Source organism: Danio rerio, chromosome 6 (genome assembly GCF_052040795.2).
Source record: "Danio rerio strain M-AB ecotype USA chromosome 6, GRCz13ab, whole genome shotgun sequence".
NCBI lineage: Eukaryota > Metazoa > Chordata > Actinopteri > Cypriniformes > Danionidae > Danio > Danio rerio.
Genome location: NC_141026.1, coordinates 29,872,898 through 29,885,466, shown reverse-complemented (window position 1 = coordinate 29,885,466; position 12,569 = coordinate 29,872,898). Strand labels below are relative to the sequence as shown.

The window sequence follows — 12,569 nt, the reverse complement described above, 5'->3', positions numbered from 1 at the left end:
GAGTGAATGAAGCAAAAATAAAAAGCCTAAGGAAGTGTAGAGAGATAACCGTTATCTCTAGGAATAATTCCAGGTGATTTTTTTCCCCCAGTCTTATCTCCCCTCTCCTTTATCCTAACCTCTTTCCATTTTCTTTCTATCCTCTGCCTTTTAATTTCAATCCATTTATTTATTCTTAATTTCCCCCACAAACTAATGCTAAAGTCAGTCTAGAGTCAAAATGGAGTCTCTTCCTGTAGACTTGCCTACTCTGTTCAATCTACGTTGATGTTTATCATCCAGCTGTGTTGTTTTAGATCCCCTCTTTGTTGTGTCTGGCTTTCCTCAAAGTGTCTTTTTAAATGAATTTGATGATAGTCATCTTTTTGATGAGCTCACAGTCTAAGATACATTTCTCTGGGGCAAGAAACAACACAAAAACAAACTAAGATAATCAAAAATAATAGTAAAAAAATACAGAGCTCATTAAATCAGTAAAATGTCCAAACAATTTTTATACTTTGTATTTGGATTATTTGGTTTTCATGTGATTAGATGTACAGGGGAATGACACTTACCATGCAGCACAGAGTCATAGGTGTACGGCTGGGACAGGAAGTGAGGTAGAGCTAATATCATGGCACTGATGGACATTAGTAGACCACCTAGTCCAATGAAACGAGGTCGGTGCACCCGACTGCCCAAGTAACTAACAAACGCTATCAGCACTGTGTTCCCTACCTGAATAAAAGGCAGAAAAACATTTTATATAATTAATATTTCACTTTTATACATACAACATCCTAATTCTACAGCACAGTTTTCAACTTTAGCAGATATATCCAAAGCATTTTTTATTTTTATGTGTTTATATATAGAAGTAAACAGCTTACATATAATACAATTGTTAATGCACATGAAAAACAGCATCATATTAGATATCAGAAATTTGTATTTTGTGGATATTTTACTAAATAGTTTGCTGTATAATCTGTAAATAATGAATAATTTGAGAAAAAAAACTGAATTTTCTCACAAGTTGTGATTCCAAAATGAACTTTTATTCAAAGCATTAGCAGCTTAATTTAGATTTGAGTCTTTAGAGGGTTTCAGGTTGATGAGTGCAAAATATTCTGCCCAAGAACTGACTTCAGCTGAAAAAATTACATCATTTATCATCTTATTGGATCTGTTTTACAGCACTATTCAGATTCTGTTAGTGTCCTACTCATGTCAAGCTGCTGAAACAAACTGTGTTGTATGAAAGTGTGGTCAAACTTGGCTTTTTGATTAAATTCAATACATACACATGCAAATGCAGGAAAACCAACCTCATGGGAAGTTTACTCTACTCTAAACTTGAAGTTTTCCTTTAAAGGAAAATTTGAAATTAAAAATGAAAATTTCAAATAAAATGTTAAAATAACTTAAATTTTGCAGTAATGTGCACTAAACAGTTTTATTTTTCATATTTTGGATGTATTATTTCTTGAACTGCTTTTTTTTTTTTTTTTTTTAAGATGCAATGGAGTGAGAAACTGTAATACAACCATTGCAAAAACTCATAGAAATCTGTCACAGTAGCTTAAAACTACTAAAAAAAAAAAAAAACATTAATGAATTATTTCATTTTATTTGCAGGACCTTGATCTCTGCTTTAACAGCATCTGATTTAATGAAAAATCATTTTAACAGAGTTCATCATGTAAATTACAATACAAAAATACACATTATAATATAGTAGGTGCAATTGAAAAAGTATCAAATGTGTTCCTTATGGGCAAATTTGACCCCCATAGGTTAATCATTAAATTATGGGAGGTGGGAGATTGGGGGCAAATATTATTGCACTCATGAAAAAATGTAGAATGTTTTCTGTGAGATGAGACATTTGTAGCGTTAAAGCTACAAGTATGTGGCTTTGAGACAGTTTTAAAACCCTTTTTGGGCTGTTTATCAGTACTTAAGTACAGTTGGGTCCATAAATATTTGGACGTCAACACAATTCTAACATCATTTGGTTCTATGCACCAAAACAATCAATTTGACATGAAATGACCAAGATGTGCTTTAACTGCAGAGTGTGAGTTTTAATTTTAGGGTATTTACATCCAAATTAGGTCAAGGGTGTAGGAATTACAACAGTTTGCATATGTGCCTCCCACTTGTTAAGGGACCAAAAGTAATGGGACAGAATAATAATCATAAATCAAACTATATTTGCAAATACAGTTACAAATCCTTTGCAGTCAATTACAGAGTGAAGTCTGGAACGCATAGACATCACTAGACGCTGGGTTTAATTTCTGGTGGGGCTCTGCCAGGCCTCCTCAGCAACTGTCTTCAGTTCCTGGTTGTTCTTGGAGGCATTTTACCTTCAGTTTTGTCTTCAACAAGTGAAATGCAATCTAAATCAGATTCAGTTCAGGTGATTGACTTGGCCATTGCATACATTTCCACTTCTTTCTCTTCAAAAACTCTATAGTTGCTTTTGCTGTATGCTTTGGGACATTCTCTATCTGCACTCTGAAGCAATGCCCAATGGGTTCTGAAGTATTTGGCTTAATATGAACAGAAAATATTGCCTGAAACACTATGTCAACAGTCACATCATCAATAAACACAAGAGAACCAGTTCCATTGACAGTAATACATGGCCATGCCATGCCACTTCCAGCACCATGCTTCACTGCTTATGCTCATAACAGTTCCTTTCCTTCTCCATACTCTTCTCTTCTCATCACTCTGGTACAAATTGATCTTGATTTAATCTGTCCATAGGATGTTGTTCCAGCACTGTGAAGGTTTTTTAAGAACTGTAATCTGGTCTTCCTGTTTTTGAGGCTTACCAATGGTTTACATCTTGTGGTGAACCCTCTGTGTTTACTCTGGAGGTCATCTCTTGATTATTGATTCTGACACACATACACCTACCTCCTGGAGAGTGTTGATCTGGCCAACTGTTGTGAAGGGTGTTTTCTTCCCCAGGGAAATAATTCTTTTGTCGTCCACCACATTTGTTTCCGTGGTCTTCCGGGTCTTTTGGTGTTGGTGAGCTCACTGGTGCGTTCCTCCTTTTTAAGAATGTTCCAAACAGTTGTTTTGGCTATGCCTAATGTTTTTGCTATCTCTCTGATAGGATTATTTTGTTTTTTCAGCCTAATGATGGCTTGCTTGACTGATAGTGACAGCTCTTTGGATGCCATCTTGAGAGTTGACAATAACAGATTCCAAATGCAAATAGCACACTTGAAGTGAACTGTGGACCTTTTATCTGCTCATTGCAATTGGGATAATGAGGGAATAACACACATCTGGCCATGGAACAGCTTAGAAGCAAATTGTCCAATGATTTTGGACCCTTAACAAGTGGGAGGCACATATGCAAACTCTTGTAATTCCTACGCCGTTCACCTGATTCAAGTCCATTGTTTTGGTGTTAAAATTGTGTAAATGTCCAAATATTTATGGACCTAACTGTACATATTGAGCTTGATCTTACTCTAAATTCCAAAAATCATATCTTAATAATTATGAATAAGCAGCAAATTTTGAGTTATCTGAGGCAAAAGTCATAGTTAATATTTTCTTAATAGTGAGGATTGTACCCTAAAATAACCTGTGACAGAAAAAAACATATACAAATTTTATTAAATAAGTTTTCTGGACAAAAAAGTCACACTCTCGGATTTAAGGTCACCGAGTCAGGAGCGATGGATGTTAAATTACTTTTCAGAAAGATATTCAATAAGTAACTGAAATACAGTTTTAATGATGTAATAAATTGTCAATGAATTTTCATTTTTGTGTATAGAAATATTGATAACTTGCATTGAAATAATGTTGTTGAATAAATTATGTCTTATCCACCATGAAACATGTCAATAATGATATGTTTATCTGCATCAGCCAGTTTCTGCTTCCCTATTTTGAAGACTGCTACATATCCAGGTCATTATTGTCAATGCTGTGGACAGATCAGTACCTCATGAAGGGAAGAGATAGTTCCTGAGGAGAGGCTGTCCAGACCATAGCGTCTCTCGATTGTGGTGATTGTGCTCTTGAAGTAAGAGCTATACAAGAGCTGAGTGAGCTGGAGTAGGCCATGACACAACACAAAGATCTGCAGGGAGACAAGTGTACAAGAACTATCAGACATATGCTTTATCATCACACTCCACCAATTATAATTATCAACCATACTAAACATTCTCAAATGATTAAAGGAACTTGATGTTCTGTGATCTGAGCAAGCACATCCATCAGTGTATTGTCGCAGCGTCACATGGGACTTATTTGAAATGGCACGTCTTGAGCTAAGCAACAACTCCCTAAAATTAGAGTTCCCTACCAAAGTCTCTCTACAGACAGTGAGATCTGAGACTTTGATCTTCAGTCATTCACCTCAGTACAGCAAGGTTACCCACACACATTTCACAATATATCCCACTCTGGTTTGTAGCATGTTCCTATATTCATTTCACAAAAAGAGGAAAGACAACACAGTGTAAACTATTCAACTTGTAGAGCTTTTAAAAACCCTTTTGAGATTTACATCATAGTCTTTGTTTGGCTTTTAAAAGCTGTCATCACCTCTGAAGCTTTCCTCTGTGTAAATAAGTGATAAACAAAGACGGTTTATAAAATGGAAAATTGGAGTAGTAAACTCTCTGCTTTCCATTAGCAAGTGACCCCTTTTCCTAAATTTTCCTGGATCCTTTTACTCCTTAATTTTTCTTAAAGCCAGCATTAAATGAAAAATTAATTAAAATGATTTACATATTTAATTTCAGATAATACTTAAATCTATTCTAAGTGAAAACATCAGACTTCTCCAAACATTTAATCCCAGATCGTGTTCATGATATTTACACAGTATGAACAAATAAAAATATTAACTATAAAAAAATTTTAAAAATCTTGGTTCACAGTGGCTAGCACGATCGCCTCACAGCAAGAAGGTTGTTAGTTTGAGTCCCGGCTGGGTCAGCTAGCATTTCTGTGTGGAGTTTGCATGTTCTCTCTGTGTTGGCGTGGGTTTCCCCCACAGAAAACCCACACGAATAGAAGAAGAACATGCAAACTCCACACAGAAACACCAACTGACCCAGCCGAAGCTCGAACCAGCTGTGAGGCAACAGCACTACCTACTGCGCCACTGCGTCGCCTAATAAAGTGTTACCAGAACAAAATATTGTATAAAATATAAAACTCAGTGGATTCAAGCGAATTGATAACAAATACAAATTTCTACATAAACTTTTACTGCAACAGGAGTGCTTTAAATGCATTTCAATTTATTCTAGATTTTTGTAATGACCAGTGAATGTCTCATGAGAAGTGAATCTAACTGAAATATCAATGTTTTTTTGGATTGTGCTGTTTGCTGCATGTGTCACACTGTCAGTTGCACATGCTCCAGAATTACCTGTATAGTCTGGATTAAACCCTGAGCTGACATTGAATGATTATATTAAATCTCATGAAACCAGGTTGGATTTGTTTGGTTTCGTCAACTGTAATATGACTCTACTTGTATCGAAACAATAGCTCTTGTCACATGTTAACACCATGGGGTGACGCTTGATGCAAATATGTAAACATCAAGTATTTCTTAAGCTAACAGAACATGCATGAGAATCTCAGGAGCATAACAACATATATACCAAGATTATAAAACTAAACAGAACAAAACAGACAGAAGACAAATATGAGACATCAGTGTGACTAAAAAAAAGCTAACTAGGTGACTAAACTAAAAGGGAACGCAAGTAATATACGCCTCATCCACACACCTTTAAAAACACATCTTTTTCTATACATTTTGGTCTTCAGTGTACTGAAATGATGATGGTGTTGACAAAAACATTTTTAATGCCAAGTAAAGTTTCCTACGTAACGGAAATAGTTTGATTAAGGTGTTTACATGTGTGTACTGCACTTCAATAATGTGACTAAAAACTGCATACTCTACATGTCTTAATCCGATTTCTGTTAAGTTAAATTATGACCTTAATCAGATTAAGTTAATCAAAAATCACTGTTTACATGTTAAACTCTTAATCTGAGTATTGTCTTAATTGTATTAAAATCTGATTAATGCTCTTCATGTAAACATACTCAATGTTGTATCTCTATTCTGTACTATTCAATTCTTTAGACTCAATTTCTTCAATGAACATACAGTATAATCCACAATTTCCTACACAGCAAAATCCTCTGAGTGAAATCTTTTTAGTTTAGATAGTATTTGGTCAATCAGCAGGAATATAATACATTAAATCTCTCAAAATCTCAGCAGAGAATCATTAAACAACTCCACAAATAGCAGCTTTAGCCATTACCAACCTGTTTGACCTTATTTAAAGAGAGACCAAATACTCTGTAAATTTTACTCCTTTTACAATAAGGTTCTATCTGACATTTTTGTCAAAACTGAGTTATTGACATATTCTTATTAAATGACAACTTATTTATGGGATGTTTTTTTTATTATTTGTTAACATTTTAAGACTTTTTATTTGAAAAACAAATGTTACACACATACTGTTTGCTATAGAATGCAACAAATTTGAAGCTCAATATCTCAAAATCTTCAGAATAAAAAAAAACACATCAAAATTAGCAAGCAAAGATGCAATGTTATTATTTTAATGTCACAAACACATTCAAGGCCAGAAAAAGGGTGGTTGTCCACGAAATGCTCAAGAGAACAGAATAATGTGGAAAATCTCAATGGGTAATTGCTTCAACACTGTAAATGTTTGGTTAAGGAGCTGATGTGCAAGTGGAAGAGCCCAGTTTGACAACAACAAGCAACGAAAAAATGTGTCATTTATTTATTTTCTTTTAATGAAAATATGATTTTTGAATGTATGTAGATTTGCTTATAGTCATGAGAGCCTCAAACTTGACCCTGACAGCTACATTAAACAAACAAACCCAAAATGGAGATACAGATAAGATGTTCTTTTCCTTTGATGAATTTCTAGTGCACTGTCAACAGTCAACTTTATCAAATGAAATGAGTGTAGTTAACATTTACTGAAAGTTAATTCTACTCATTTGAAAAGAGTTTTGAACTCAGTGTTGAAGGTAATGAGTTAATTAAATGCCTCATTACAACATCTTAAATGTAGAAAGTTAATAGATTAGTTTTTTTTTTTTACTCAAATGGTTTGTAGCAATTGGTTTCCTCAAATGGTTTGAGTTGCCTTAACTTATAGGGTTTTACAGTATTCAGTTGGTTTGAGTTCTTTATTTATTGGGTTTTACTGTGCTCAAATTGCTTCGTTTACTCAAATGGATCAAGTTCACAGTGTTTATTAGGATTACTTTTTAAACCTAAATGGTTTGTTGCAATCGGTTTCCTCAAATGGTTTGAGTTACCTTAACTTATTGGGCTTTGCAGTGTTATAATAATTTGAGCACATTCTGCACATTTTGGTTCACTCTCAGGGCCTCCAACTTTTTAAAAAACTCCTCCAATCACTACTGCTTTAGGCATGTTTACTTGTTGTACTGGTTGGCAAACAAGCTGATAGTAATGTTTGTCTAGAGCGTTTGTTCACCTCTCTCGAGAGAGAAGTTCTTGATGATAAGCCAGAAAAGCAGTAGAGATAAAAGCACATAAATTGGAACGTTTCCCTGTTGTGCGTTAGCGAGAAACGCAGCTGCTCCCATATGATATAATGCTGTATTCTTTGCCCAAGACGTCATGAGCACAAGCTGAGGAACATTCGTAGAAGTCTCAGAGGCATGAAGCAATCTGACGGGGCATGTAAAGAGCTGGACTTGATTTCCTAAACAAACACAAGACATAAATCCCTCTCCTCCACTTACCACCATTGCAGGCCAAAGCACTGTGCTTTCTGATAGCTCCTAGAACACCTAATGCTCCCATTAAATCTTCAGCCTTATGGTTTGTTAGCACACATAATAGCTGCTTTTCACACAGTTGCTACAGTTTCTTGTTTTCCATCAAATGGGCTTTTAATTACGGAAATATTTTCACAGGCTGTGCCCGCTCAAGCAGCCCGACTAAATGCCTTTGTTAGATGTTTGAATGGCAGCTCTGTGCCTCTTTCCACCCCGGTGCCAGTTCCACATTTGGTTCAGCTTGAAATATTAGACACGCTGGATCCATATCTGGATCCTTTCATGTATAATGTTACAAGGAAGCTCAAACGGATCTCTTATTTTTATTGTTTTCTCCAATATATGAGCAATCTATCTCCAGGGGGCATAACTTAATGAGTGTAGCAGAGTACAGTAGGTGTACTATGTTACTATATTGCTGTTTAATATTTCCTATAACAAAAGTGCAAGCACATGTACGGCGTAACTCTGCATTCTTTTGTTAATTACAACTGGCAGAATCATCGGTACGTAATTCTCCACAAGCAGTTGTAAATGTTTTGCAGAGCTGGCACGCGTTTGATCACTGAATGACTGTTACGATGTATCCTTGGGTCAGCACAAAGCATGCTGCATATTTGTTTTGTATTGAAGCAATGTGAAATCCTTTTGGGATTTGGAAGAAAGAAAAAACTATAAATAAAGCAACCCTGCCATATGTATGAGAAAATTATTTTCAGATGTTTGTCCTACTGTCACCTCAAGCGTTTAGTCTCTGGCAGGCTTCTTTACGCATTCTAGGAAATCTGAAATTAAAGAGAGTCAGATTACCTATTCATAAAGTCATCGGTTTTTATTTACTCTTCAGGCTTTGTATTTGCTTCACTGCAGTGGTATGTTTTAAAACGTTTGGACATGCCTTGGATGATATTCAATGACCCCTCATAAAGTCTACAGGACTTTCAGCTGACTAAGCTTTTTTTTTTCTAAACAGAAACTAAGTGTGTCAGTATTCAAATAAAGGGTTAGTTCACCCAAAAAAAAAAAAATCTGTTATTAATTATTCACCCTCTTGCCATTTTAACTCCCTGAGGCTTTTGTTCATCTTTGGAAGTCACATTAAGAAACATTAGATGCAATGAGAACGCTCCCTCATCCTCTATAGATAGCAAAGGTCCTAAGAAAGGTCCAAAAAATAATCAAAAACTTTGTGAAAACACTTTATGTAAATTCAGTAATCCAATTGAATTCATATGAAGTACCAAGAACACTTTTGTGCATCAAAAAATTAGGGTGTGCATTTACTATAGACAAAATGGAGGCTCTAATGTGTATATGTAGTACTGTCCATTGAAACAAATACTCTGACATGTTGCAGAAGGGAAGACAAAAGCAAACAAAGTCATCCTAACAGTTTTTTGGCACACTAAATGTTCTTGGAGCTTCTAATGATTACAGTTGAACCACTGTACATTGTACAAGTAACATGTATTGTTTTAACAATGGACTTTCTTGACTTGTCTCAATAAATAGTCTTGGAATGTCTCAGTAGGATTGCAGTCTATGGAGGATGAGGGAGCTCTCTGATTCCAGCTAAAATATCCTAATTTGTCCTCCAAAGATAGAGATTGAAACAACATGAGGGTGAGTTTTTAAACAGAATTTACATTTTTGGGGTGAACTAACACCTATATATTTTTGATAAAGTGCAGAACTAAAATTAAACAAAATGAGAACAAAAACAACCCCAGAGGGGGGAAAAACGTTTACAAAAAAAACAAATAAACAAACTTGACTGGGCAGGGTTGGCATAGATCAGTGCTAGAAAAACTGGACAACAAATGACAAACTGGCAGACAAGAGGAGACTATAAAGCAGACAAGAGGAGACTATAAAGAGAAAAAAATAACAAACAGGTGAAAATGATGAACTAATAATGGGTTAACAAGGAGGGTGGGACTAGACAATAGACTGGGGAGTACATGACACAAAGAAACAACACAAGTCATGTGCTCCCCTTACAAAAAATATCTGCAGTAAACTGAAGTAAAACTGCAAAATTGCATTACAATGAAGTATAAACAGTTCAAATACAGTGCAATTAAAGTTCAACAGAAATATAAGTTGCAGTAAACTGGAGTAAAAATAAGTAAACTCTATCTTTACTGCACTTGTGCTGCTGTAGTCGAATATGCCAACGGTGTGGTAAGATCTGCACTGCACTTGTGTTCCAAAGGGTTTGTTCAACAACATTTTCCAAGAATATTTTGTACTTTTTTCAGGGGTGTTTTTTGGATTCAAGTAATTTTCTAATTAGAAGTTTGAAGAGGTATTTGCAAAAACGGAATAATAAAAACAACTGCAGTGAACTGAAGAGTATAACAGCAGTAGCCTATATACATGAATAACTGTGGCAAATTCAATGCAACTGCAAATTGCAGTATAATGAGGTATAAGCACAGTTCAACTATAATGCAATAAAGTTCAACAGCAGTAAAATCTGCAGCACAACTGAAATAACTAAATAAACTGAGAGGGGCAATATAGTGATGTTACATAATTTATTGCACTTAGGTACATATGTATTAAAAGTGCGCTGTAGTTTTGTTATGTCTTGCAGTATTGTAGATGTATTTCTTTAGTTGGTTATACTTCTGAAAAGTGCAATACAATATATCGTGGTAGTACTTCAGCAATACAACTAAAGTACTGAAATCTCATTTGGAAACCACTGAGCAACAAGCAGGAGAAGTAGTAGTTGTACTGCATTAAAGTAGTAGTATCACTTTAGTACTATTGCAGTAGTTGTACTGTAGTAATGATTCAGTTGAATTGCAGTAGTAAGTTACGTAAAACGGGACTAGAACATGCAGCCAATGAGAGGACACATTAACCGTATTTTCACATGAAACACTGAAGCATGCAGCGCATGTAAACATGAACCTTGTGCTTAACACAACACCAACAGAAGACTGAACGCAAGACACGAGTACACAATGAATAAAAACACTCACTGTGCACTCACACATGCAGTGTGTGCATGTTTCATCCCAGTCCCAACCGAAACCGACTAGAATGAAACACTGAGAATGAAACAGCACGCTGCAGACAGAACAAATACAATGACAGAAAATGAGTGCTCGACCAGCGAATACTCGAGCTAAGCACATCATACTACAGTCTAAGAAATAAAGGTAAGCGAGCTGTCACCAGGGTGGTACCTTTTTAAAAGGTACAAATTTGTACCCGAAAGGTCCATATTAATACCTCAAAGATACATATTGGTACCTAAAAAGTACAAAAGTGTTCCACTAAAAACTTGTAGGTACTTATACGTTTGAGGTACCAATGTGAACCCTTTAAGTACAAAATATGTACCTTTTGAAAAGGTATCACCCCAGTGACATCTCGTGTACCTTTATTTCTGAGAGTGTAGACAAGACAGATCTAGTGTCTGAACTCTGCCACTGAAACAAGAATTAACAAGACAGAAGTGAAAAATCCTGACATTTCCCACTGTAAAGAATGTAGTTTGGAATGTAAAGGTTCTATAGATGTTAGAGATATTTCAAGGAGCCAATAACACAAATAAAGGACATGCATTTGATGAATAGGATTCATAAACGTTAGAACACAAGAATTGCATATTGTATCAGTGGACAAAGCTTGAGTGACCACAAGTGATGGTACAAACAAAAAAGAGAACTAAATATTTAATGGAGTAATGTTCAAATTGTTTAACTTAGGGAAAATACCCCTCATTTCTATTGCCTACACAAATAGACTAAGATGACTACAGAGTATACTTGTCTTTAGGGGATTCTAATGTAGAATCATTAGTTTTGAATCATCAGAGCATTTTAATGATGTTTGAATTGCGCTGACATTGCATATTCAGCCTAATGTTCTTAGAATACAGTGAGTGATTCATGCTCCACAGAGAGAAAACCAGAGATGAAAGATCTGATGAACGTGCTGAAAAGCAATTCCTGTCATCTGTCCAGACCTGGATTTTTCCCCCTCCCTAGCAGCCATTGTGTTACATGAAGTGTCCTGCTGAGTAAAAAGAATCAGGGGAAGAAAGGGCTTTGATGTTTGATGTTTTACATGCATCTCTGCGCTGCTATCACGTGTTACAGGAGACATTAAACAGACATTTTCGGATTTCCTCAGGATATAAAGCTTAAACACAAAAGTACAGGCCTAATGTCTGAATCATTTTTGCCCATCCTGTAAAACACCACAGCTGCAAAAATAACAGGACACCCAGTTGAAACTGGTGTGTTTTTGTATTTTTATCACAAGAAGTTAAGGAGAACATTTTGATCTACAAATTAAAGTTCATACAAATGAACCCAGTATAAATATACTGTAACAAACATGGATTCCACACAACTGATTTGTTGAGACAACATAAAAAGAATGAACATATTAGTTTTTACAAATATAAATGGATTGAACGTAACACAATTACGTTATCCCAAAAAACATTCAAGAATTGTGTTGTTTTATCTCATTTTAACTAAGACTGTCATTTTGTTAGCGTAAGTCTGACAAAACAACAAACTTGCTGTTTAAATTCACTAATTTACACCCTGAACAGCTTGCAAATGGGAGGCTAAAAAGTCAGAGGCTGTCAGCAGCAGATTAAAATCAACTGGAAAAAAAAACTGATTCAACTTATTTCCCTAGTTGAACCTAAGTAAGAGCAAATCAGTGAATACACTGTTAAC

General features: G+C 35.4%; 1 protein-coding gene across 2 annotated transcripts in view; it reads right to left on the bottom strand.

The window, feature by feature from the left end:
- Window positions 1–12,569, bottom strand: part of slco2a1 (solute carrier organic anion transporter family, member 2A1) — a 40,982-nt gene that overhangs the window by 20,689 nt on the left and 7,724 nt on the right. For both annotated transcript variants that reach the window (XM_087254762.1, NM_001442032.1), the window contains 2 exon segments: window positions 3,965–4,102; window positions 558–720 (listed from right to left, as the gene is read on the bottom strand). Coding sequence is in view for 1 of the 2 variants with exons in the window: in NM_001442032.1 (NP_001428961.1) it covers window positions 558–720; window positions 3,965–4,102 (301 nt within the window). In the remaining variant the exon portion in view is untranslated.